The 27,841-nt window shown below is 39.4% G+C and overlaps 2 protein-coding genes across 4 annotated transcripts; both read left to right on the plus strand.

Annotated features, from left to right (window-relative positions):
• The first annotated feature begins 1,041 nt into the window (after positions 1 to 1,041).
• On the plus strand, positions 1,042 to 12,633 carry atp6ap1lb (ATPase H+ transporting accessory protein 1 like b). Its single transcript, XM_063016126.1, has 7 exons — positions 1,042 to 1,142; positions 7,024 to 7,064; positions 8,503 to 8,588; positions 9,605 to 9,846; positions 10,039 to 10,089; positions 11,484 to 11,727; positions 12,277 to 12,633. Exons 1-7 carry the CDS (start codon positions 1,042 to 1,044, stop codon positions 12,511 to 12,513), a joined length of 1,002 nt encoding a protein of 333 aa, XP_062872196.1. The 3' UTR covers positions 12,514 to 12,633.
• Positions 12,634 to 19,043: 6,410 nt separating this feature from the next.
• On the plus strand, positions 19,044 to 26,831 carry slmapb (sarcolemma associated protein b). Of its 3 annotated transcripts, none has more exons than XM_063015285.1 (10): positions 19,044 to 19,121; positions 19,815 to 19,872; positions 21,414 to 21,539; positions 21,773 to 21,847; positions 21,960 to 22,265; positions 22,953 to 23,148; positions 23,799 to 23,970; positions 24,115 to 24,249; positions 25,452 to 25,573; positions 26,405 to 26,831. In XM_063015285.1, exons 2-9 carry the CDS (start codon positions 19,824 to 19,826, stop codon positions 25,539 to 25,541), a joined length of 1,149 nt encoding a protein of 382 aa, XP_062871355.1. In that variant the 5' UTR covers positions 19,044 to 19,121; positions 19,815 to 19,823; the 3' UTR covers positions 25,542 to 25,573; positions 26,405 to 26,831. The 3 variants fall into 3 exon arrangements, with proteins under 3 accessions (XP_062871355.1, XP_062871356.1, XP_062871354.1); XM_063015286.1 differs by lacking the exon at positions 26,405 to 26,831 and adding an exon at positions 24,547 to 24,634 and having other exon boundaries at positions 25,452 to 25,540; XM_063015284.1 differs by having other exon boundaries at positions 25,452 to 26,831.
• Positions 26,832 to 27,841: the final 1,010 nt, after the last annotated feature.

The raw sequence follows: 27,841 nt of genomic DNA on the forward strand, positions 1-27,841 counted from the left end.
TTTGGAATATAATAGACTACCGTTATTTGTCATATATAAATATACAGGTGTACAGTACAACAAAATTCTATTTCTACATATCCCAGCTCGTTTGGAAGCTGGGGTCACAGCGCCATCCCAGAGTCAGACATTGTACGCCACCCCTCAAGCCGAGAGGGTTAAGGGCCTTGCTCAAGGGCCCAACAGTGGATGCATGGAAGAGCTGGGATTCAAACTCTCAACCATTTGATTGATAGCCCAAAGCTCTACCTACTAGGCTACCACTGTCCCTGATATTATTTATTATTATTTAAATTTTACTCACTGATTCATCCAAATTTGGATTGGGAAAAGCTGGGCACAAGGTGAAAGTCCATATTCAGCATGTTTATGGAAAGTGGGAGAAAACCAGAGTACCCATGGATAGTGACTGGAGACGGAGTGTCAACCCAAGTCCTCACATTACCTGGTGCACCCTGTGCCACCCAGCTTTAATTACCATTATGGAAAACTGTGAAGGGCAATTTCAACAGATAATTCTATTACAACAACCATTCTGTTTGTTAAAGCATGTCACCATGTATATGGCATGTACCTATAACGTGTATACATACCAGTGTGTACATAACTCTGTGGAATGTAAATGTAGGTCTAGCTCTTTAATGCCCTATAAATAGCCCCAATACACAGTTATTAGTGCACATTAAAAGAACTTATAGGATAAACAGTTTTGTATGGATGGTGGTTTAAAAGAATGATGCCATATGCTTCAGCAGCTTTGTTTGATAAAGAAAGAGGCAGAAGGAGGGAGAAGAAAGAGGAGGGGTATGGGCAGCATGCAGGCATGCGTATGTGAGAGAGATAGAGCCAGAATCGGAGAAAGCAAGGGGAGCGCAAGGCTGCAAGAATGAAGGCTGTGAGGATAGTGACGCACGATTATCTTCACTCTGCCTTCTCATTGGCTGCCAGGGCCGTCTGTCTCTGAGCTCAGGTTCAGGGATGTGCCATTAAGGCAGATTATGAAGTAGAACTCGTCCCTGGCTCTCTCCTCTGCTTGTCTCAATGGCAGAACACAGGCTTTTCATGCTTTCCTTGCTGTGGCTCTTTGTGTTGGTGCAGCCGGCTTTGCCCTTCGATCAAGTGCCTGCAGTGCTGGACAGAAGGTAAGGGTAGTTCTTTCAGCTACAGCATGGGGAGGTGGGTGAAGAGGGAGTGATGCTGTGTAGCTGAGGCACTGTCTTAGTCTTCTACTGTGGCCACTGCCCACCAGGGACCAGGTCTTGAATAGGTAAATATTGTTGAAGCAGCACTCCTGGATCAGCGTATCTGCTTAGCAATGAGTACAGTAGATTCTACTAAGGATCTGCAGTATGTGGTGCAGTTTTCTTAAACTGTAACTGTAAGATGATTAAACATGGCCATGACAATGGGACATGAGGCGGACTCTGTCCAGGATTTTGTCTCAAGGAATCAGTTTACAGATGCTACTCTACTGTGTGCTGGCAAAGGAGGAACCATCCAGGGCATCTAAAAATACAGTTCTCTGTACACTTATTGTACTGTTGTTTACATTGACCAGCATGCACTTGAAAACAGGAATCTTTCTGTTTTGCTTGTTTGTGTACTACACAGTACTGGCAGCTTAAAAAATAAAAAGCTAAACATGACAGTGATAACAGGCAAGTTTGTTAAAGAACCCATAGTTATGAGGATCTTAATTCAGTCTGTGAATGCAACTATTCAAACTTTCTTGAAAGTAAACCTTTTATTGTCCTAGCTCCTGGATAAACCCCATCTCATGGGTTTAGGTAAAATTCATTGAATTCATCCAGATAGTGTATGCTGTTACAGTCGTCTCACAGAGTTTGGTGGTTGATGTTCTTTTTGACAGAGCATATGGTCTGTCAATTAGATTAGGATTAGAGGTGTTTTAATGCGACTGATCTCCCGCCTTAAGACTTTGTTCAATAACTGAAAGAAGAGCTATTAGAGATCAGGAGACATAGAGCTTAATTTTTATTATGGTATTTTGACTTTTAGACAGTTGGTTAGGAATCATCAGTGATCTTTTAAAGAAAACTGTACTAAGGTGTACTATGTTAAGGTGTTACCTGGTAACTAGGGGTGTGATTTACGATGTCAGCTGTAATACATGTTATACGTTATGCACATAAGTATGGCTTAACAGTTGTATAAGGACCATTTCTGATTCTGCATGTATGCCCATGTGTGCAATGTGAGGTCCATGAGGTCCAGGACACAGCATTACAAGTCTGGTGTGGAGAAACTCCAGAAGCCTGCACAAATGATCCCAAAAGTGTTCAACCCCACTTAACACCTTTGGGATCAGTAGTTTTTTACTAATGTAATTAATTCAATGTGTTTTCACACACAGATTGTCTACAGGGCGGCACGGTGGCTCAGTGAATAGCACTGTCGCCTCACAGCAAGATGGTCCTGGGTTCGAGCCCCAGACGGGGTGGTCCGGGTCCTTTCTGTGCAGAGTTTGCATGTTCTCCCCGTGTCTGTGTGGGTTTCCTCCGGAAGCTCCGGTTTCCTCCCACAGTCCAAAAACATGCAGTCAGGTTAATTGGAGACACTGAATTGCCCTATAAGTTAATGGGTGTGTGTATGTGTGTGTGTCTGCCCTGCGATGGACTGGTGCCCCGTCCAGGGTGTTAAAGCTGGGATAGAATCCAGCAGCCGTCGCGACCCTAATTGGATAAGCGGTTAAGATAGTGAGTGCGTGATTAAGTGAGTGAGTGATTGTCTACAGATGGTGATTCTCTGTGCCCATACAAATAAGGCTGAGACATAAGCATCTATCTTAGCTGTAACTTTAATCAGAATAGTTTATGTTGGGAATCATTAATACAATAGCAATCATGTTCCCTTTATTTAGAATTTCCGTTATATTTTGTAATGATAATGAGGAATAAATAGGACTCACAGACTAATCATAAATGTATGTCCTATGGCCCAATAGTTCAGAAACCTGTAATTGGATGTCACATCTAACAACATCTAACTTGCACCGTTGAAATACAATCACAATCACTGTAACCCACAAGAGCACAGCACTCTTGAGACACATAACTTAGTTTTATAGTTTTAGCTGTTCTGGATGTTTCTTTGGCTTGTCTTGCACTTTTAACGTACAATATCAGTCTTATGGGGTTTTTTGTTTGTATGTTTTTTCTTTGTAATATGTGGGTGAATGATCATTGTGGTAGGCTCAGCTATAACAAAGCTCATGGCACCAATAAAGGGACTTTAATTATATTTGGTGCTAATCAAATCATTATTTTTATTGGATCCATTCAGCTAGCTAACCAATGCAACTTTGTTGATTCAAGTGATGACCACTGACCTGTAAAAAAAATAAGAAAGTAAAAATTGGAATGATGTATAATCAATGGAATACTTTTCTTCCAAATCTCCAAACATGCCAGAAGGTGAAATGGCTGGTGTAAACTACACATTGTGTAAATGAAGTAGCTCAGTGGTTAAGGTATTGGACTATTGATTGGAAAGTCAAGGTTTTACATCCTGCCACTGCCAAGCTGCCACTGTTGGGCCCTTAAGCAATGCCATTAACCCCTAATAGCTTGACTTGTATTGTTTTGAATTGTAACTGCTTTGAATAAAATATGTCAAATGTAATTAAACGATTTAGTGATATCATGTAATGGATCGCTGTCTTGTCCAGTGTTCATTTCCACCTTGTGCCAAGAGTTTCCAGAAGTGGCTGTAAGTGGTGGATTATTAAAAAAAAAAATTATATAATTAGATATTCAGTCTGTTAATGTGGTCATGACTTTTACTATAAAATGGAATGAATTCATGTATAAATAAGATAATAGAGTTTACTACCATGATATGATGCATGATACTGTGACTAGACATCAATAAATACATATATTTTATTTAATTACTAGTAAATGCCGTTCTTTATAACCATGACAGTAAAGTTTGTTTGAGAAAGGGCTACTGACCTTGTCAAAGCACTGGTAAGATAGGATCTTAATAATGCAAGTCCCTGATTGCTGTTTTTAAAGCACTTCAGAATAAAAATTAATTATTGTCTGCCGGGCTGTATGATTTTTGAAGGTTTTTAGTGATGCTGGTAGTGTTGGTGACACGTTTTTAGGGTCCTTAGATGTCTTGTTTGATCCCTGCCCTGTAATAACCCTCTGTTTGGAGTATTCTAGGAATTCTAATTGGCTCCTACCACCCAAAAACATGGTAGTAAGTTTAGTTCATTGATTGTATGTGACGTGTATATATGCTTTCATATTTGTGGTATTTAGCAGATGTGTTTGTCATTACATTTATGACTAAATACCATGAAAGCAATCGGATGTTAAGGGCCTTGCTCAGGGGGCCAACAGTGGCAACTTGCTGGTAGTAGGGATTGAATAGGCAACCTTATGATCCCTGGTCCAGTACCTTAACCACTGAGCTACCACTGCCATATACACTCACTCACTCACTTTCCTAAACGCTCACCCAATTAGGGTTGTGGGGGAGCTTTTCAATGGGCACAAGGCACACAGCAACACCCTGGACGGGGCGCCAGTCCATCACAGGGCAGACACACACACACACATACACACACCCATTCACCTATAGGGCAGTTAACCTGACTGCATGTTTTTGGACTGTGAGAGGAAACTGGAGCTCACGGGGAGAACATGCAAACTCCGCACAGAAAGGACCCGAACCGCCTCGCCTGGGGATTGAACCCAGGACCTTCTTGCTGTAAGGCGACAGTGCTACCCACTGAGCCTGCCATACACATATTATATACATATCATAAATATATATTTTAAAAGCATCATGTTGTTTGCATGATTACACTAGCCCCCATTCATTCATTCATTCATTATAAACACAGCATCGATTCATCTTAGGGCAACTTGCATTCATTCATTCATTCACTCTCAGGCCAAGTAGCCAATTCAACTTCTGCATGTTTTTGGGAGATGGAAGCAAATCAGAGTACAGGAAAGACAACATGCAGTTTCACAAATAAGAAAGCAGTTATTTACACTCTGAAATATTTAAAACAGCTCTCATTTAGGTGAAAGCAGCATTCAAATGCAGCATGACAATGTACCTGGCTCACATCTTACAATATTAAACATTATCAATCCAAGCTGGCAGATTCCATGCACGTGTACTTTAAAATATCTAACAGTAAATATTTTCTGTCCACAGTGTATAATTTAGCTTTCACAGGACTAAAATCTGTCATTTGCAATGTTCTTAGAACAAAACTGGTTCAGTGTTTCTTGGCCTTTCTCAGGTTACTGAGTCAATACGTCATAGCTAACACAGAAGGACCACAACAGCAGCAGTGGAGCTAAACTGAAACCCTTAACCTTAATCCGATCTAATGAAGTAATCTATTAATAGATATCACGGTGTAGCACTGGGCTGTTTCCCATCCTTGGAAACTAGTAGTCAAAACATGTTGAAGCATTTGTTAGCAATAAGCTAAAGTAGTGGGACATTTTTATATGTCCAGTTCAGCACTTAAGCCACTGTGCTTAGCCCAGATCACTGACAGCAGCAGAGTGCTCATCTGCTGACCACAGTAAACCAAGAGAACAAAGAAAAAGGAGCCTCCACACACAAAATAGATTTTTATAGCATAGAAAGCGATGCTATAAAAAGCCTGTACATGACTTGTTTACGACTACAGAGGGTTACATAATGCTGCTAGTCCATGAATTCAAATGAAGTGCGTGCAATTCATGGAGCCTTTAATTCGATCCTAGTGTTTTCCTGATGTCAGGATGTCACACTGCTGTCAGTTTACCATTCATCTTGCTCTCTGGTTGTGGCGGGGCATCTGACATAAATGTTTAGAACCATTGTAGAATATCCTTCACAAAGCTTATTAGCACAACAGTTGGATGTTTATAGTGTCTGGATTGGGCAAAGCTGTATCATTAATCATGGTCTGGGGCATTGTTTACCCTATCTTTTTTTTAAAGAGGCACCATTCATATTGAAGCAATGTACACTTTATGACCAAGGGTATGTGGAAACTCCGGCTATTGTGTATTGTGTATTATTGTGTTTAGTTGTTTTAGCCACATTGATTGATAAAAAGTTGTATGAAAATCATTATTAGAAAAATATTATGGCTGCTCAGGTGGCGCAGCGGTAAAAACACTAAAATACATCGTATCGAGTCTCAGCTCTGCCTGCCGGCTGGGCTGAGCAACCACATGAACAACGATTGGCCTGTTGTTTAGATAGGGGTGGGATATTAAAGTCAGATAGGGACTCTCTCATAACTGATGCAATTACGACCTCTGCTGGCTGATTGATGGCGCCTGCACAGAGACGGTAAAAGAATGCTGTCAGGGCGTGTCTCTCTATACACAGTGCTGATCCGCATTGCACTCGTCAAAGTGTTGGTGACAAAATGCATACGGCTGCTGCCCACGTGTCGGAGGGGGCGTGGGTTAGCTTCGTTCTCCTCAATCAGAGCGGAGATCAGCATTGGTGGAGAGGAAGCATGACGCAATCGAGGCAATTGGACGCCCTAAAAGGGAGAAAAAGGGGAGAAAATGCATACACAAAATATATATTTTTTTAAATGATCCGCTTCCAGTTTTGGGGAATGCCATTTTCTGCTTCAGTTTGACTGTGCATGAGTTCCAGTGACTTACACAAAGCCTCTCGCCCAACATCACTGTCTGACCTTACTCATTTTCCTTCAATTGAATCAGCACCAAGTTCCATAGACATATACCAAAATCTTGTAGAAAGCCTTCCCAGAAGAATGAATGGTTTTATAGCCACAAGGGGATTGTACTAATGAGATGGCAGTTGGCAGTTCTACGTAAACAGCCAGAATGTGACAAGCTGGTGTTAAGCACACGTACAGAGCAAGAAGCAGGGAATGTTTGACTTGATCTATCAGTTTTCTGTCACTAGATTTCCACTAAAGATTGACACGACACTTTGTTACCAGAGTTAAATTCTTTGCTTTAAGCCTGAGTAAATTTTTTCTCTTGTCTATTACAGCTTGGAAGTCCCATCATATCAATCAATCAGAATCAGACCAGGTAAGAGATTACATATTACATATTTTTTACTTTTTATTACATTTTCTCCTTGTTGTTTGCAAATTTGCAAGGAGGCTTAATCTTCTTCAGACACAATCGTTGGGTCTGTAGCATGCCAGATCAGGCCTGGTTCAAGTGTCAGTCGTGGAGGGCTAGCATTTTCAACTCCCAGTTTCAACCAGTAAACTATTCTTGTCTATCAAAAACTGAACATGGTGGTTGTACTACAGAAAGTCCCAACATTTAATAACATTTTAATAAGTGCTATAGCCAAAGTCCAGCCAGCAGGTTGATTCAGCCTTACCTCTAACTTCCAATAGCATGTCATTAGATGAGTTGGCTGCTGCAAATTGCCCATAGGTGTGATTGTGTGCATAAATGGATGTGTGTGATGCTGTCCAATGGTTTGCTGCCCTGTCAAAGGGTGCCTTCTTTCTTTGTCAGTCTTTCCTGAGTATAAAAACCACCACAACCCTGATCGGGATGACACAGTCTAATAAACTATTATATAAATTTCTTCTGTGTACTAATTCATGTTTAATCTAAATCAACTATGAATATGAAAAGTGTAAACATGCATTAAGGAAAAAAATTCAGTAGTTCATTAGACAACTGATCAATATAGAGCATTATAGAGCAGGGGTGTCTAAACTTTTTTGTTGGGGGCCAGATGGAGTAAAAAATATGCAAACACGGGCCACAGATAATTCATTCATAATTAAACAAATAAAAATAAAACAGACCTAACTGATTACTAACAATTACACTTCTTTTTTAATTTGAGTGACTTATTATCCTTCTTAGTGTTGCGTTCCAATTTCACTCAACAGTTTATAATCCCAATCGGAAGATTATTATACTTCTTTATATTAAATGTACCCACTTCCCTCTGAACTCAGTGAAAAAATATTTATTTTCCCAGCGCGCCTGAAATCTTCTGCATTTATTGTCTACTTTGGAGCAGCCATGTTTATCCAAAGACTCGGGAACATTAAGTTTTGAGTTGGGGGAAAGAAGATGGGGAGCGTTTTAGATTTGTTTTATACGATAGTGACACCCAGAGTTCAAACAGTTCAAGCAGTTTTTTAATTTTAATTTTATTTCTGAAATACCTCACAAGCTGTTTCAAAACTGGTAATGGGCCATAGTTGGGGACAGGGACATACCTTTTATAGAGGTTTCTTTCTTCTCAAACAATAATATTCATGCACAACAGATGGAAATGCACTCCTAAAAATTTAATTCAATTATTAAAAATGCCGAAAAATCATTGAAAGGTTTGGTCTTCTGCCCTTTCTGTCTAGTCAATTGGTTTACCAAAGCATAAAAAAGTAAGTAATGTTTTTGTGGTAAACATGAAACATGCAGCAGTATTTTGCTCTAAATTACCTAACTATGCTGTCTCTTTTTTGTCCTATTTGCAAATTTTGTGATGCAGATGGAGTAGGCATCGAGAGTTCAAGTGTCTCGCATGAGGAAAGTTATTCACCTGCAGCTGAAAATCCACTCAAAAAAATCTTGCAGGTACTGCATTTTTTTCTGAAGGCTAGTGTGACCTTGGGCACCAAGAAAACGCTACCCAGCACTTCCTATCAGATGCTTAAATAAAAAAAGCATGTGCATTTGTATTATAATGTAATATTTAATCATGTTTTATTAAAAGGTTACATACACTTTGCAGTCTTGACATTTCATTGATTTTTGCAACTGTTGTTTTTCTGACATTGAATTATTGTTCAAAAGACATTAATGAATTAGAATTCATTTATACAGTTACTGTGTTTTGGAAAATATGCTAGCTCGCTAAACTAACCGATGTAAACAGTAGCCATCTTGGTTTTCCCAGTATGTGCTGTTTTTTGCTCTGGACAGCCAGTGGGTGTAATACTTCCAGAATGTACAAAACTCTTTCCTTATGTTAAGAGAAAATGGATGGATGACTGGATTATTAGATGCAATCCAAAATCCAGCAAAAGACCTTGTTTTTCTTTGTCGTTTTGATCAAATTCATTCAAGCTTTAATGTGGCAATGCAGCCTCTAGGCCCATGGTAATGTAAAGCTTGCTTGATTGTGAACAGTGTCACCCACCGTCCAGCAGCCGTTCTTTTGTGGTTTATGGATTACATCTGTATATCTGGCTAAATTGTCTCTCAGCATGACAGTAACAGTTTGGGATTGCTTTTCAGCTGTGACAAGAGACCACTGTTCCATAGGTGCTGTTAAACTAGCTCTATTTACATGGGCTCAAAAAGGTCATCTGCAAACCACGAACAAGAAATTTGGAGGTCATTCAACGAAGTTAAATGACATAAAGAATTGTATTGCTGTAAATACTTGTGACCAAGCATATTAGAAAACCCACACTAGACATATGTAAAAACAAAACTCGTGAAAGGTTTCTGTTTTTAATAAACAAGCATTTTTCAATCATGCTGTCACAAAAAAGAAGAGATGCTGCAATTAAACTTCATTAGTGTGTAAATGTGTCTGAAAGTAAAATGTTGTATTTTATACTAATCCGTTTCTATCTTCCTAACAGCCTTATGGATGGCATTTGCATACACAGCCCAGAACTAAACGGAAGTTACTTCAGTCTACGAGCTCGGGGCCGTACTCTCCTCTGAGTGTAGCGTTTAATGACAAAATCTGTATCCTGTTCAAGGCCAAAAGGCTGGCCATTCGCTACAGAAACAACACTTTCCTGGACCTGACAGAAAGAGTGTTTGGACCCAATGCTTCTGTAGACACCAAAGGCTCAGTATGCACCAAAGAGAATGCCACGTATGTGCTAATTTCTTACTGCTAACTGCTTAAAACGCACATTCATGAGTGTTATTTATTTAAATAGTCGTTTCTGACACTAAAAAAAACTAAACCTACTGATTTGAAATGTAAGGAATTAAACCACATGACTGTGCAACAGGATGATTTGGCAGATGGCAACAATGACAAAGTGTTGTTTGTTCTCAACAGTCTTTCTCTACGCCTGGGAGATGTAGAGGATATCAAGGGACTTGTCATTAGGTAAGCAACGTTTTTTTATTTTATCCCCTGGTAAAACTAATATTGGAATCTTACAGAATAACCTTCTTTCTGGGGCCCAACACCGCTGTTAGCTGTGCTCTTTGTGTAGGAGGCATAGTGTTTTTTGTATACTCTGTTAATCAAAAAACCTTGCACACATGCATATATACCTGCCAATTTACCAGTAATTTATCAGATAGGCAAACTCAAAGTATAGTGTGACATTGACTGCTCCTTTTATCAAAATCACTTGCTGATATCAATCAGTGGGCGGGAAAACAGGCCCACACTACCTTATCTCAGGACTATCTACATGACCAAAATTGGGGTCAGGTCCCAAGTATATACAGCTTCACACAAATGGTAGTTACACAAAATCACACAAACCAGCATATAATACACATGAATTGATTCATCCTCTTCTACACATCACACTAACACAGCATCTATTACAAACTTATACTGTTACACAGAAATATTTAGGTTTTTGGCCGGTGCGCTGTCCTTTGGGAAGTCGCAACCACTGGCCAACCCCCGATCAGAGAGAATGCATCCTGGGAATCAAAATGGTGCTTTGTTTACATCGGAACTGCACAGACGAGTTGGCTGGCTCGCCACAATAACATGTTGGGTAGACCAGTGGTTCTCAACCAAGGGGCCAGGGCTCAGTGAGGCCAGAAATGGGTTATGTTGCATTCAATAGGCTATTGGCATATGGGAGAGTTCTTGTAATGTCATATAGATCTATTTTAAACTGCCTGTAGCCTATGGTGGGTCTTTGAGAATGGACAAATATTTGAATTGATTTGATTTGAAAAGTTCAGAGGTCAACAGATGGGGGCTATGATTCTGATTCAGTTTTTGAAGCAGATCCTGCTGAAGTAAACCCAGGTAAAGAAGCTGCCAGCTTTGCAAGGACTAGCAGTAAACCTACATCAACCAATATCGGAAAATACCAGGATATATACCATGAGCAAGAACGACTCACAAAGTAATGTTTGTTTAAAAACAATACCTTTATCCTTGGTTAGAACATAAGAACAATATCACAACCTGTGTCAAGGGGGTCCAAGAAAAAAAATTGAACACAATGGGGTCTAAGAGAAAAAAAGGTTGAGTAATGCTGGGGTAGACAGGTCAAGACCCAGTACTAGTATAGGTGCACATCAGGCATTGTATAAGGTAACCAATTCTCATGCTGTATTTAAATCAAACTAATGAGAGCTTTAAGACAAATGACTCAAGTAAAACTAACACCATTTGTAAGGTGTGTAGAATTATTCCACCTATGTAGCTTACAAGTAGGTAATCTACATGGTTAGTGAAAAATAATAATAATAATTATAGCAATAATAATACCTCACTCATTCTCATGACTTCCACTTTTGCCACAGGCTCCAAATGTCAAACACCTTCTATGAGTCAGTAGGTCAGAACTGGTTCACTTTGGACAGCGTCCACATTCACTACAACTGGACCCACGAAGCCACTTTCAATGCCACAGAGGTCTATGCTCCTGCCACCTACTCATTCCACTGCCAGCATGTCAGCAGCCTACAGAAATATGACACCTTACTCGTGCCCAGCTCCCACACAGACAGTTCGGGAAACTGGCACATCACTTTTACCGACTTTCAGGTAGGTACCCAGTCTTCTTGCTATTGTCACATCGAACTATTTCATATATAATATAGAAAATAATAAATTGAGGGATTTTATCCAATTTTATCCTGTATGTTTGCCCAGACCCATGTTGTGGGTGTCTGGAAGTTCAATTTAGAAATGAATAATGTATGATAATTTAATCCAGCTGTAGTGCACTGGCACAGCTGGTAGACTGGCTGAGTTTAAAATTCAGCTTTGTAACTGTTTGTATGCAGTTTTGAATGTTTTCCCCATGTCTGTTTGCTGTCTGTTTTTTCCCTGGTACTCCAGTTACCTTTCTTATTTTAAAAATATGCAAATGGTGGATTGACTGCTCCAAATTGTCCCCTTGGTGTTCAGTGTGTATCCTGCTAAAAACACCCCACATTTTTGGGTTATGATTTATCCTTCCTGATAATATGATAAGGCTATTTAAAGGCTATTATAAATAATAGAAGTAAACACAAATACATCATGGAGAACATAAAATGATATAAAATGTTTATGACTGTTATGATATGAATCACTATTTCATGTTCCCAGATCCAGGCTTTTAACGTGCAGTCCAACAAATTTGCCTCAGCCAGAGACTGTGCCACCTTGTTTACCCCAGCCATTCTGATGGGACTCATTACCTCACTGATTTTGCTGTTGGTACTGGCCTACGCCCTGCACATGGTGGTCCATCTCAAGCACATCGATCGCTATGAGGAACACAAGACCACTGTCTATTTCCCACGTATGCCCAATGCTGAGCTCCCTGAGAAGAACAGTGTGTAGGGGCAGTGGTGCCACCATGGGGCATCTATGGACCAATCACAGATTTCTAAAAGACCAGCGAGAACCTAAGAAAGAGGATTGCCTTTTGTGATTCTGGATGGCTGCACCGTACTCTAAGTCTTACTCCTGTCTGGCACTAAACCTTTTCATCAGCTCTTGTTCTTAAGATTAAAGGTGAGATAATCTTAATCAAGTGTTTAATCCCAGGCTGGAGCAAAACCTGGATATATCCTTTTTCTCCAGGACTGGAAAGCCTATGAGGAAGGAGAAACAAGCTGGCCTTTTATTAGACCAAAAACTTCACAAGCACTTGAAACGCTGGATGCAAGTACTGTGGTTAGAGACGCAGGAGATATGTGATATCATATGTGCAGAATTTTGACGTACCTCTGAATTCATGTTGACTGTGAACTTGTCGGAAATATGAATCTTTTTTTTATGCAGCAGTACAAAAGTTGCAGTGTCATTTAGCTACAGGGGAATTCCTGAACAGTGGATGGTACTGATATGGTCTGTCGGCCCTGACAAATCATTTATCGTAATATTGAATTATTCATCAAAGTTGCCTGAAAGCTCATAGGAAAGTTTATCGTTTCCTTCTTTGGTGGATTTGTGTGATCATATTTACTTAGCTGGAGGTAGCCAGATGATATTTTATTTCAGTTTTGGTGTTTTAGGCTAGAATTAAAAATTTAATAAATTAAACATCAACTCTATAATAATACATGAAATTTACATAGCATTTTTCAAGAACCCAGAGACGGTTACTAATACAAATATAACATACAAATACAAACGTAATATTACCAACATACCAGCATTAAATAAGCCAAGAAGGGAGCACAGCAGAAAGTCATGGATAGTCATAAAAAAAAGGTTGGATTTAAATATGAAGAGAGTACTCCACGGGAAGCCAGTGAAGATCCTGTAGTATGGGTGGAATATGCTGGGTGACTGGCTATGAGTAAAAGGCAAGCAGCAGAACTTGGGAAGGAGATGAACTGGTTCCGAGAGGGCGAGAGTTGTGGTAGTCCAGGCAGCTAGAAAGAGTTGGATCAAGGATAACAAACTCTGCTTTATTTAATTATTTTTCTTTTCTGGATTTAATTCCCTCCTTTGCTTCTTCTCTTATCTTGGTTTTACATGCATATAGAGGAGAGATTTATGTAAATAAGGGGTAAATAGGCTGGCAGCCACTTCCATGAACCTGATGAACATTTATCACCTATAAATCCCTATTTGTTTAATGCAACTTTGATGAATAAGGGCCACTGTGAATAAGAAAATGTAACTACAGTTGTATGCAAAAATCTGTGTGCCCCCATACACTATATGGCCAAAAGTATTTGGACATCTGACTGTGAGCTTGTCAGGCATCCTATTTCAACAACGAATAAACTGATGTTGGTCAGGAAAGCCTCAACTGATGTTCCAGTTCATTCCAGAGCTGTTCATTGGGGCTGAGGTCGGGGCTCTGTGGCAGACCACTGGAGTTTCTTTAAACCAAGTTTTTTTTCATGTCTTTATAGAACTTGTATTGTGGACAGGGACACTGTCATGCTGGAACAGGAAAGGACCTTTCCTAAACTTGCTGCACAGTTAGAAGGATATAGTTTTCTTTATATAATTGATTTATTGCACCTGTTAGCAATCGTTGTGGTGTCCCAATACTTTTTCCATATATACTTTCCCTTGTGTTCCATTTCATGTTTTACTACTGCTTTATCCTGGCCAAGGATAACATTTGCAGGATGCTTTGATGGCCCAGCACCACCAGCCTGATTGGGCATTCTACTGAGACAATTGGCTGTCTGATGGTGATCAACTTGTTGCTTCTTCAATCGCAATTCCTACTGTTTGGTTAAAGTGCTGGCATGAGCAGCAAAGAAATACTTGGAATATAACATTTTTCTCAGTGACTGTTACATATTATGTTATAGGTTATAGGTTGTTATAGGGAGTCTTTTTGGCCAGTATGGATGTTATGCAAGATGTGGAGGTTAAATATGACTGTTATTGCATTTGCTGAAAAATGTTTTGTAAATAATTTAATGCAGACGTTGTGTTTACTTTGATTTACCTTAGAAATTAACTAAATATGTCATTTGGTCAGAGATTCCCAAGCTTTTGCATACAACTGTAAGTTAAAGAACATCCACAAAGTACAAAGTACACTTTTAGGCAATCCAGCCAAAAAAGTACAGCAGATTCAGGAATTCCAACTGTTATGCTTCTCACCTCAAAATATGCAGTTAGATGCTGTAGCTGTATAGGTCATGGCCACTTGTTTGAGTATTTAACGACCTACCTACTTTACATCAAAACCTATATCCAAATGCATTAAAATGTTTAATTTATCAATTCAGAAATATCTTACAAATTGCATTGCTATAATTTTATATGAATGCATACTAGACCTATTTAAACTATTTCCTCATTGCTAGATGGAATGTATTAGGTCTAATAGAGGTGCACTCCTTTGCAGCAAGCGTTATATATCTCAAGAGTCGTCCTGTTGAACGAATGAAAGAATGCTGAATGTTAACTCATGTATTTGTTCAATACCATCAGTATCATATTTAGTAAGAATTTAAATATCTACAAGGTATAACATCAGTCATTATTGCAATATCTCACAGCATGGCAACAGCTATTGATAAAACCTTATGAGGTGGCTCTGAAACCATGCAGTGCAATGTTTTTTTGGATAGAATGGAAGCTTACATACAAATTTCCAATGAATGGAATGTAATTTTAAAAAATAAATGATCATGATAAAATTGGTCAGTGTATTGGTTGAAATCTTTCATACTTTTAATTGTGTTAGTTCGGGGGTGTAGCAGACTTTTAAAAATTGGTGGTTAGCAGCCACTGTTGGGACATTGACGAGTGCTGTATAATGGCTGAACCCACACTCTGACCCCAATTTTTTAAACAAGCTGGGACATGAAGAAAAGGATTTTATTGTGCTGTACATGTGTATATGTACTGTATATATGACAATAAAAGAATTCTTCTTACTACATGTATTATTAAAATATCCAATGTGGGCAAGACCCCCCTGTTCCAGGTAAAACTCTGAAATCTACAAATGAGAATTAAAACACTGGCTCTGTCTCTGATATTCCACTTAAAATCTGATTCAGTGGTCTAAACTTAATTTCTAAACATTATAAGTGTTTGTAAATGACTGTACACACCTATATGGTCAAAAGTAAGTGGGCACCACTCCTAGGATTTCAGGCAAAGTTTGATGAGTTTAATGACCTCAACATCATTGAAGACTGTTGGGATAAATTGAATGTCAATTGCAAGTCAGCTTACATATTGTCTTTGTTGTTTTAATATTAACAATATAAATATTAAGTACAGTCCAATTTGGCTAATTCTGTATATGTATATTAAACTGGACACAAGGTTAGTCTTCACCCTGGACAGGTGGCACCCATCAGATGGCAACATATTCTCACATGTAATTATTTTACAGCAGGTAATTCTGTATTATTTGTATTTACTAAGCTGTAGGAGTAAATCACAATACCAAAAAGAAAGCCACACAATGACCAGGAGATTACTTCTCATGGACTGTGACCAAATGTAAGGATCAAACCCAGGTTGTCAGGACCCATGTTGCTGCATGGACCGACATAACCAGCTGCAGCTGCAGATCAGTGTGACACTTATCACAGTTCTTCAAAGTGTAATTGTCTTAGAATAATTTCAAACAACAATCAGCATGGTGCAACCCTATTACTGCAGATCACACCAGCTCACTGGCTGCAGTCACCTGGCCAAGAGTTCCTGCTGCTATCTGGAGTTTGGTAAAAGCGACCTCATCCACCTGCCTATGTTTTTCTCTCTGTCCTTTCTGCCATCTGTTCTCCCTTCTCACCTCACAGCAGGAACAGAGCCTACCCCCTTACAGCAGCCGTTTACCTGTCGGCCCTGGACCAGAACACACACACACACACACACATACAGACATACACACACAGCCTCTCTGTTTCCCTGGCTCACGCTTCAACAGTGTGTCTGTCACCTATCCTCACTGGTTCAATTTGGCTCATACTGGTTTACAGGGTCACTGATAGGCGACACTCATAGGAAATACTCATTCTCAACACATTGATTTTTTTATACTTTTTGATACAGCTTAGTATTTAAGTCTCCCTGTTTCTGCAGAGCATATTTTCTCCAGGGTTAGTGTGAAGTGTGTGCTGCTGTGTAATGAACTGATCTCCTGTACATTGTGTGCTTTTGTCTTGTGCATAATGTTTCTGGGTAGCACAGGGCCTACTGTGACCCTGATTTGGATATGTATTTGGATTTTAACGTCATGTTTTAAACACTTTAGTTACATTCATGACAGGAAAGGTAAGCACTCATTACACAAGATTCATCAGTTCAAGTCTTTTATTTCAAACACAGTCACAGCCAATTTTGTATCTCTAATTCACCACACCTGCATGTCTTTGGACTGTGTGAAAAAAACCACAGCTCCCAGAGGAAACCCACACAGACACAGGGAGAACATGCAAACTCCACAGAGAAAAGAACATGGACCGCTCCACCTGGAAATCAAACCCAGGACCTTCTTGCTGTGAGGCAACAGTGCTACCCACCAAGCTAAAGAGTAAAGCTGAATAAATATATATGATTTCATAGAATATAGGTAAATGTTACAAGTATTTGACAGTAGTGATACATGTAGATTATACATTGTTATGACTCACTGGTACTTTGCAGGTTTTTTTTTAATTTTATTGATGTGACTAGACAGTTCATTTGTTTATTGTTTAAATTATTATTATTAGTAGTAGTAGTAGTAGTAGTAGAAGTTGTAGTAGTACAAGTAGTAGTAGATAGTTCAGGATATTCTTGCCAGTGTTTCCAGACTGGCACATGGTTGAAAATGAAACCAGTTTATTGCTGTGGTGGAATCTACAAGATAACTCATAATTGTCATCATACACTGTTAATTACTAAATTTTTGCTCCTCATTTAGTCTTTTATTGACTCGATCAGAGTCAAAGTGGTTCTGCAAATAAGAAAATCCACATACAAGATATGTAATACTACAACTCCACCACCAGAGAGCGCCAGACTTTTTCATGATTTGTATTGGTATGGCGACATCTGCTGGACAAACAATTGTGTTCCATGTCCAAAAATCTGAGCACTTTCAATACTAAGGTAGTGTTTCTATTTATGTTTTAATAATAAAAAGCTAAATTAAATGTATAGAAGGAAGTTTCAAGATTTCTCTCATAGGAATAGAAAAATTAGCAAGCATTCTCCTCTTCAATTTTATTTTTGATTGCTCCATGGGATCACAGAATTCCATATGCTTTTTTGTCTGGATAAGGAAGAAATTTCTCAGATGGCAGCATTAAAATTTCAACTTCACCAAGAAGTGAAGTATTGTGTCAATTGGGAATGATTCCCAACTGCCAATAAATATCAGCCCTGGTCAAATACATGACCATGTGGGATAGACGGGAACTCCAAATATTCAGTATTTAATGACAGCTGCAACAATGTAAAATCTTTACCAAATTTTGTCATAACTTACAAACTTCTAACTGTTAATAATACCCAACCTGTTAACTTCTAAATGTTAATGATACTTCTGATACAAACTTCTAACTGTTAATGATACCCAACCTGTTAACCTCTAACTGTTAATGATACTTCTAACTGATACAAACTTTTAACTGTTAATATACTCAACATGTGTCTGTGACACTTGACACACTTAATACAAGATGATCTTTGGGGCATACAAACACTCTTGGGTAGAACTGGATAAAAGGAATTGTCCAACATCTCCTCACAAAGGAGTCAATCCCTGCCTTAAATCCCTTAATGTTAGTGCACTGGGGGAGCTTTCTAAATCAGCAGGTGAATTGTTTCGAGACTCCTCAGAGATGTCCTGATTGGTTTTTTTTTTGCTTTGAGAATGTTAGACAGTTGCCAGGATCCAAGTAAAACTTCATAATGCAAAGTGCTTCAACCTAAAAATCACCGACTGCACCTTTAATGTGACCTTTAATTATTGCACTCAACCTATGTCTCTGATTCCCAAACCCCATAACGCAGGAGGGTCTTGGATGCACACAAACACAAAAATGACGACTTTGTATGAAGTAGCCCACTCAAGTAGATCAGTAGCTATCACGGTGAAACAAAGCCTGACTGTGCTTGGACTGTGCCGGGTGCAGCAGCCGCCTCCATCAGTAGCCATGGGTCGAATACGTGAACATGTGGGTCAACCGGGACCTCCAAATAATGCGAGTACAGGGGTGGCATAAGTGAAAGTGCTTGAAAACCAACTGTTTTTTTACAAATAATAATAATGAAAAAAATGTTCTTTGATTCTAAGTATGTCTCTCTACACGGTAGTCATCATGATTATTCTTGTAATTAAGTTCTGCGTTATGCACATCAAATTGCTCTTTGTATCCCCCCCCACACCATCTCTGACATGGAATCGTCCAGCGTGTCTTTAGGAAAGCAAATGTTTGGAGGAATGAGAAGCTGAACAGTGCTGCTTCATCCTCAGAGAAGGGACGTTTAGTGTCATTTATAATCTGTGTCACTGCTGTGAGGTAAATGTTTTATATTTATATTTATAAATATACGATATAATTAGTATTATGTAATTGTATGTATTCGAAATATTTTTATTGAAATTGTTTGCGTCAGGTTTAGCTTCATATTTTAGTCTCAAACTGAGTTTGTTTATGTCACTGAATTACCTCAGCTCAGGTTAGCTTGTTCAACAAAGTATACAAATGCAATTTTACGCTTATTTATTAATTTAGTACTTCTGTTTATTTTGTTTTATTTTATTTTATTTTATTTGAATGCGTGTGGTCCTGAAATTGTTGCCAGGTTATATAATATGTAGCCGAAAAGTTCAAAAGTAAAGTAACGGTGTTCCGCACATCACAAGGATTGATAGTTTTAAATACAGATGGACTGAAACATTAAGTTCTTTATATTAATTTGACTGTCTGCTTTATTGAAGGCAAATTTATGTCCGTTTAAACGTGTTTAGTTGTTTGATTTATTTAAATAGGATTCATATGAAATGTTCCTCTAAAGAACGTACGGAACATTGTGACCTTAACATACTGTATATGTAGGTCAAACAGTAACTCCTAATGTCTTTTACTCTGTGCTCTTCAAATAATAGAAGAAATTGTTTTATTTTGCTTAGTAAAAAACATAACCATAAAATGTAACTAAGGAACATTGTGACCTAAATGACCTAAATGGGATGTTTTGTCTTGCCACAGAAAGAGTAAATGGAGCAGCAACTGAAGAATCCGCCGAATAAAGTATCTCTAATCAAAGGTACTGAAAGCAGTAAATTGTTCCAACAGAAAACATGTTATTTTATTTAAGGAAATGCAAATGTTACAGTTATGCACTGGTCCTGCAAGTAAACAGAGCTTGTCTTTACAGTAAAAGATGAATCCTCCTGTAAACTGTGTATATAGATGTAATGCAGTTTGTAGATTGTGGGGTTGCAAAGCTGAAATAGGCCGGAGTGTCCCTGTGTGTCCTCACTGCCGAGAAGCTGTGTGCCTAGACCTGAGTGGCACGGACGAGCGTGGGGCTGAGACACATACAACTGAGGAATTCATGAATCCTTAATGTTCTCGCTCCCATCATTCTCCCAGCAGTGTCTGAAGGCCATGTTTGCAGTGCTATTACATCTGACTCATGCAGGCTGTGTGCAGCGTTGTTTTTCCACTGATTACACTGATATGTCTCTAAAATCACCATTTATGGTGCCTACTCCGGTTTATGCAAGATGAGGTCATTGCTGTTTGAAGCACTCAATAGAATGGCCTGGTTCAGGTTTGCAACCCAATTTTAGAAGTGGAATTTTTTTTGTTTTGCAGAAGATATTCGTAGCTTGAAAGAAAGTCTAGTAAAGAATAGAGACATATTTTAGGGTACTTAATTAGGTGATGTTTGTATACTGAATGCTAATCTTGTGGTGCCAATCTGCTTTTACTTTACCACGAGAGGAGTTTAATCCAAAACACAAACATGAGTAGATATCTCCACTTGTACACAATCCTTAAAGCGAATGTCAAAGAAATCAGCTTATCATTTTATTCAGTTGTCCTGGAAGTGTTTAAATACACTAGCACATCACTGAGATTCAAAACAAATCCTGACTTAAAACTTGACTCATTAGATATAAAGTCTGGCCTCACAAGACTTACTTTATTTTTAATTATTATGAATGGAAAACAAAAAGGAGATGCACGTATTCTGTTCAGTTCTACGTCTGTTGTTAGAGACATTAGGTCCTAGTTTAGAAATAAGATAATTATGTTTTTAGGGAAAAGCTATTCTGGGTCACCACAAGGGAAATTATCTTCCTCTTCTTTCAGATCTAAATTTAATATGGCCAGCGTCTTTATGAACTCTGCAGCAGAGCTGCATCAGCTGCCAGCTACTGTGTCATAATTAAAATGACCGTGATGATGTAGTTTGTAAACGATAGGGCAAAAGTTCTGACAGTATTCCTTCATATGTACTAGTTCCTTCATCCTGGCTGCAGTGTATTCGGTGCTACTTGGAAACACTAGGCACAAAGGCAAAAAAGCAACCTGTAAAAGACACAAATCCAAAGCAGGGCAACACACATTGACTCAATCACTCATACCTAAGAGCAATTTACTGTAGTCTGTGTAACTTCTGCATGTTCTTAGGAGGTGTTTAAAAAACTACAGGAAACCCACACATACACGCAGAGAACATGCAGACAGTGGCCAGAAGCAAGGATCGAACCAACTCAGGAAGCATGTTGCTTTACTTCATGCTTGAAGTCACTCTGGCCTAAATGTCACATTCTTTATCATGTAAACTCTGCCCAGATGAGTTGAGTCGGAGCTCTATGGAAGCCAGCGAGTCAGAGCAGGTGATCCAGCATCTGAACCAGGAGCTACAAGAGGCCCACGATCAGGCCAATGTGGGAAAGCAGAAATGTGTGGAGCTGCAAGGTAAAATACATTTATGTTTTCATTCTCATTCTTTCTATTACATTTGGGATTATTAAAGAACTTTAGTTCATTTCAGTTCATTTAACTCCAGTTAACGGTGCTTGTACCATGCTTTTGAAAAGGCAGGTGTAAACAATTGGATGTGATTTCCCATCAGTGGATTGGCATTATGTGACATCATATTGGTCTTTTATAAAATAACCTCTTGCCCTATTGTGTGTTACACACTACAGCACTTTTGGAGGAAGAGAAAAAGTCCAGCAAGCAGCAGGCAGTAGAATCTACGAAGCAGATGAAGATTCTACAGAGTAAGTATAAGGGAATGGAAATCTGTTTTTACAGTGTGTTACAGGTTTGTTTAAGCATATGTACTCATTCATTGTCATGTGTGTGTGTGTGTGTGTGTGTGTGTGTGTACAGCTCAGCTTCAGAAGTTCCAGGATGATGTGGAAAATCTCAGGGAGCAGAAGGACAGTGCTATCTTCAGCATGCGACAGGAATTGCATGCAGCACAGGAGGCAGTTCAGGTATTTCGCCGAGCCATGGAGAAAAGCGCAGCTGATAGGGAGCACGAGGTCAGCACTCTGAAGGGCAACCTGACGACACTAACCAATGAGCTGGAGAAATGGCAGTCGACTGCAAATAAGTATGAGCGGGAGATTGACAACCTGCAAGCCAATCAACAGCAACAGAACCAGCAAAGGGACAAAATAGCTAAACAACAAGGTACCTCTAAATGCACACTAATGCCCCTTTTCCCATGTTTTCACATTGAAATGGTGGGATTGTAAATAAACAAACTGCTTCAGTGATTTAGGGCATCAGGTAAAAAGTATTTGTTTATGTGAACAATGCGGGCGGCATGGTGGCTCGGTGGGTAGCACATGTTCTCCCCGTGTCTGCTTGGGTTTTTATCAGGAGTACAAACTACAAAGTTCCTCTCACAATACAAAGACATGCAAGTGAGGTGAATTTGTACCCAATATGTGTAAACATGACAAATCCTAATAAATAAATGGGAACAATGCACCTCTCAGGTAATATGGAGAGAAAATGCATTATATCATGTTGCTATACATTCATTCATTCATTCAGCCAGCTGGGGAACAGAAACAAGGCTTTTCTTGTCGTGAGGTGACAGTGAGTCACTGTTGCTATTCGGAGTAGGTCATACAGAGATCCATCTTTGGAAAATTTGTGTAAAAATCAGATGTGTTTACAAGTTTTTGCAGCTGCCAGAAGACAAATCAATTTTTCCACATGAGGTTTGTTTTGTCAGTGCATCACTAATATTAATTATTCTTTTTATGTAACACCAGAAGAGCGATGATTCAGATTTGTTCCATAAGAGCTCAAGTTATATAACTTAATTGTGTGTGTCTGTGTGTGTGGGGCTGTGTGCATGTTTTGCAGCAAGTGAACTGGAAAAGCTGCAGCGGGAATATGCAACCCTGCAGAAACAGTGTGGCTCTCTCAAGTCAGAGAGAGAGCAGCTAACTACGCAGCAGCAGAAGGAGAAGAGCACCCTGCAGAGTGAATGCTCTTCCTTGCGTTCTGAGAAAGATCAGCTCATGAAGAGTCTGCACAATCTGGAGAAAGAGCTAGACAGGTCTGCCTGCTATTAATGCTACAGATTAATGCTATTGTAGAAATAGTACAGAATTAAAGTCTATATAAAACTTCATAGGCAAATGTGATTATGACTATTTGAAATAAACCATGTATTAGGCCTAATTTGTGGTCTAATTTGTGGTTATTTTCTGCCTAAGCAAAATCATTTACATACACGCCATTTAGCAGACACTTCTTCATCCAAAACCACTTAGAATTGTTACTGAGTACAGTGCAAGCAATTGAGGCTTAAAGGCCTTGCTTAAGGGCCCAACTATGCCAGTTTTATGGACAAATATTGGACATAATATACATATTAACTTGGACATCATATACTTTGTCAAACAAGCTTATGGTCAAGGAAGGGAGACCTCATTACTGTTGCAGTTGCAGCCTCTGCTGGCTCGTTGATGATGTCTGTCTAGAGATAGAGAATAACAGAGATCAGTGCGTGACTTTTATACTATGCTGTGTGAACCCATCTTATGCAAGTAAAAATAAGCGATTGGCTACTACACACAGTTCTGAGGAGGGCATGTGTCAGGTATGGCCCTTTTCTTTAAGGCTAGGGGTCTGCAGCAGAGAGGAGATATACAACTGGGTAATTGGATATGATACGTACAGTAAATATGGATATCTGTTCTGCAGTTATAAGAAGCAGAATGCAGGTTTGAGCAGCACGGTGGAGGCTCTGAAGAAGACCCAGGAAGACCTGCAGAAACGGCTAAGTGTGTTGCAGGGGGAACACCAGAGAGACACCGCACAGCTCCACAGCCAGCTGGAGCAGAGCAAAACCAGGACCAAAGAGCTGCAGAAAGAGGTAAGTGCAACATTTTCAGAGAGTCGCACAGTAGCCCTCAAGCTGGAATTGGAAATGACTGGATTAAAAATATATATGTTTTTGCTACTTGTTTACGATTGTTTAAAAATGATCTCAGATTCTCTTGCTTTCTGTCTTTGTCAGTTTGAGGACACTCAGGCTGAGTTGTTGGACCTTAAAGAAAGGTGCGAGCAGGCAGAGCAGGAGAAGGAGTCCCTTAGTGCAGAGATGCAACATTGTCAGGCCAGTCTGACTGCTCTTGCAGAGAAAAGCAATCAGGTGGGTTTTATGCCTTTATGTTTCAGAACAAGGTTCTGACAATAGGGACAGTTCTAGAGGAGAGATTCTTTATCATATTTTATTTTGCCCCTGGAATTATTGATGTTATAAGATGAAGCACTGACCTTGTTACAGATTTTTGTCTGATTTAAGTCTTCATGTGAATGACTAAGAGTAAAGCACCTACTTTTTCCGGCATAGAATCACAACAGCACACTGTATTTTATTAAATCCAGTCCCATGCAGTCAGTCATCATAGGTTGATTTTTTTTTTGTGATATCCCTTTCCTCCTTTAGCTGTCTTTATTGCCGCCCGTCCTAGCTGTAATCGCCGGCCTTGTCCTGGCTTTGCTGTATTGGTGCTTCGGTCCATTGTGGTAGAAAGGTACACAGTGCTTGTCTCTTCGCTTATTGTTTATCCGCTTCTGAGTCCGCCATCTATAGCCTATGCAAATTCAACACCTGTGTCCTGCACCCTCCCCCTGGGTTTTTTGTTTGTTTGTTTGTTTGTTTGTTTTATAACCTCTTGCCATCTTAACTAACATGTTTGTCTTGTAGCGGGTGTGCATATTGTCTATTCGATTGAATGGGCACAAATTCCCACATACATACTTTAAAGTCTTGTGAGAAGCCTTATCAGAAGAGTGGCTGTTGTTACAGCTGAAAGATCCAACAAAAGTCACTCAAGTTTACTCTAGTCTCTGTAGTGCCAGTACCCTCACCAGACACTCAAGACACAATTGACAGACAGACAGACAGACAGATAAATAGATAGATAGATAGATTATTTATTTATCCTGAAGGAAGCACTCAACATTCCCAGATGGTCTCCCATATAGGTACTGACTGAGCCCAACAGATTAGATCAGGCCTTCTCAGGGTGGTTTGGCCATAAGCCAAAAGATTGAGTGACTCCCCGTTGGGGAATCAAAACCTGGTCTTCGTGTGACAGACGGAGATACTGTCCACTATACTAACAAGGAATACTTGCCTTTGTTAGGATGCTCCAATTATTGTTTAGCCCCCCTATTCTTCGGCAGTTTGCCTAGCTTTAGCTCCTAACCTGCCGGCTTTCTCTCCGTTGTTGTGTGTGCTTTGCTTTGTGCTTTTGCTGCTGACCCTTTGCTGCGTGCGTCTGTGTAAGCGCCTTCTGTTCCAGAGTGCTGACTGCACTGTAATCTGTGTGTCTTTTGCCGTTTCAGGAAATATGGATCAAGTGGATGCCTGTCGCTGCCATAATGGTTGCTGTGACAGCGTGTACAGCCTTTGTGCTTAAAAAGGCCTCATCCTGAGTATCTGACATACTGGCATACTACAGCTGCATGTATTCTTTCAGCACAACAGTATATAAATATAGTATAAACGGGCCTATAGTGAGAATTGCATTAAAGACTGAGGGCTTTTTGATTATTTATATAGAGATCCATATCAAATACAGTTCTGAGCAGCAGCTGCTGCAGTTTTGTTAAGTGTGTGCAGTTGTGGGGTGCAACTGCTAATGTTCCCAGGAAGTGTTTATTTTGTTAAACCAATGTCTAGTGTTTTGCCTTTGTGAGTAATGCCTGCGAGTATCAAGTCATTCACTATTGCCAATCTATTGCCAATCGCTCACTCAAACACAACCAACCCTGAATATGTAAACTAAACTAACTTATTGAAGAAAAGCTACATCAGCAGCACAATAGAAATCTTGCATAGTATGAAGACAGGCCTGTTTTTTGTTCCCCCTTGTGTACTACCTTCTTAATGTTTTGTGTATATAGATAACAGTTTAGACCTGAATTTAATTTGATATAAATGTTCATATCTATGCACTGTGCCGTCACTGTTCTGTGGCTTTCAAATATTAAGCTATTAACAATCACTATATTGCACTTGAATTTAAGAGCACTAAGTTGTCCCAAAGAGACCTGTAACAAAGGAATTATTTAATGCTTGGTATTTTACTGAGACGTTTGCTCCAAATGGATTTAACAATGTGTTACTTGCAATAGAAATATTACACCAATTAAAAATTAGTTATATAACTGTGTTGTTATTGGTCCTTGTTGTTGCCCATCCTTTGATTGGCCTTGCTTGTGTTTTTATTATGCTCTTATGTAATCCTAGGTGATTAGAGTTGCCATGGAGTATATCCTTAGCTGCTGTCCTAAAGCCCTGAGAGAGGGGTGCTATTACTGTTGGCATAACTGAGGGCTGTAGCCAAAACCATCTGCAGTAGCATCAGCCCCAGTAGAGGTTTTCACCCAGTGAGACAGACCAACCACAAAAGATAGGTGCTGGTTTGCTAGGAACAGCAAAGCACTGGAAACTCCAAGTGGACTTTGGCAGACAGCTCAGTTTCCAAATAGCATTACAGTAGCCACCCGTAGACCAGATATCATCTTGATATCTGATTTAATGAGAAAGGTAGTCATGCTGGAGTGGACTATAACTTCAAGATTATAAGATCAGATGGTGGAGACCAACAAGCAAAAGAAAGCCAAATATGAGTGGTGCCAACTGTTTCACACTAATAAAGATGTGCAATAAATTGAGTGTGGATTAACAGTATTTTACCAATTAAAACATATCAAGCCAAATTAATGCTATTTAATGATTTATATCGTAAGAATTTGCACGATACACCAGAACAGATGAACACCAGAGCTGGGATCTCGAATATATTGTACCGGGTCTCAGCTGTGCCCGCCATCTGGGCTGAGCAGCCACATTAACAACGATTGGCCTGTTATTCAGATAGGGGTGGGGCATTAAAAAAGCCAGATAGGGACTCTCTCATAACTAATGCAATTATGACCTCTGCTGGCTGATTAATGGCACCTGCACAGAGATGAGAAAAGAGTGCTGTCAGGGTCTGTGTCTCCGTACAAAGTGCTGATCTGCATTGTACTCGTCAAGTGTAGGTGACAAGATGCATACGGCTGCTGCCCACATGTCGGAGGGGGCGTGGGTTAGCTTCGTTCTCCTCAATCAGAGTGGGGATCGGCATTGGTGGAAAGGAAGCATGACACAATCGGGCAATTGGACGCGCTAAAAGGGAGAAAAAGGGGAGAAAATGCATAAACAAAATACAAAAAAAAAAAGAATTGGCGCATTATCCAGAGAGTGCTGTTTGTTCTAGAAACAAGAAAGAAGTTCTTGTTCACAGTTTACAGTACAAAGACATGTAAGTTGGGAGAATTGGAGATACAAAATTGACTGTGACAGTGTTGGACATTGAACATGAACTGATGAATCATGTTTTGCAACACCTATATATTATACTTTGTAAAAGACAAATGTGAGGTCTGACTTACTTTCGTTCTGAACTGATCCATCCTAATCAATGACCATGTTTCTGAGAGCAACACCAGTGATAGCTGCATATATCTGTCTCTTGGGAGCTCATATGATTGTTTGGCTTCACTGAGAACATCCAGGACATCCAGATCCAAGCTGTATTAAATCCCTCAGATAATAATTCAGCCAAGTAAGTTTTTCATTTATTGCATCTGTTCATGTTTTGACTAAAAATATTACATTTACTGAAGTAAACATACATTGATTCAAACCTTGCTAGACTAGCTAGTTTATATCTGTCTAGTATCAC

The sequence above is a fragment of the Trichomycterus rosablanca genome, chromosome 19 (genome assembly GCF_030014385.1).
Source record: "Trichomycterus rosablanca isolate fTriRos1 chromosome 19, fTriRos1.hap1, whole genome shotgun sequence".
Lineage (NCBI taxonomy): Eukaryota > Metazoa > Chordata > Actinopteri > Siluriformes > Trichomycteridae > Trichomycterus > Trichomycterus rosablanca.

Coding starts and splice junctions, on each gene's coding strand:
- atp6ap1lb (XM_063016126.1), top strand. CDS start 1,042: ATGGCAGAACACAGGCTTTTCATGCTTTCCTTGCTGTGGCTCTTTGTG. Junction 7,065..8,502: donor ATCAATCAGAATCAGACCAG/GTAAGAGATTAC, acceptor TTTGTGATGCAG/ATGGAGTAGGCATCGAGAGT. Junction 8,589..9,604: donor CACTCAAAAAAATCTTGCAG/GTACTGCATTTT, acceptor TCTTCCTAACAG/CCTTATGGATGGCATTTGCA.
- slmapb (XM_063015284.1), top strand. CDS start 19,824: ATGGAGCAGCAACTGAAGAATCCGCCGAATAAAGTATCTCTAATCAAA. Junction 23,149..23,798: donor CTGGAGAAAGAGCTAGACAG/GTCTGCCTGCTA, acceptor TCTGTTCTGCAG/TTATAAGAAGCAGAATGCAG. Junction 24,250..25,451: donor TTGCAGAGAAAAGCAATCAG/GTGGGTTTTATG, acceptor TTGCCGTTTCAG/GAAATATGGATCAAGTGGAT.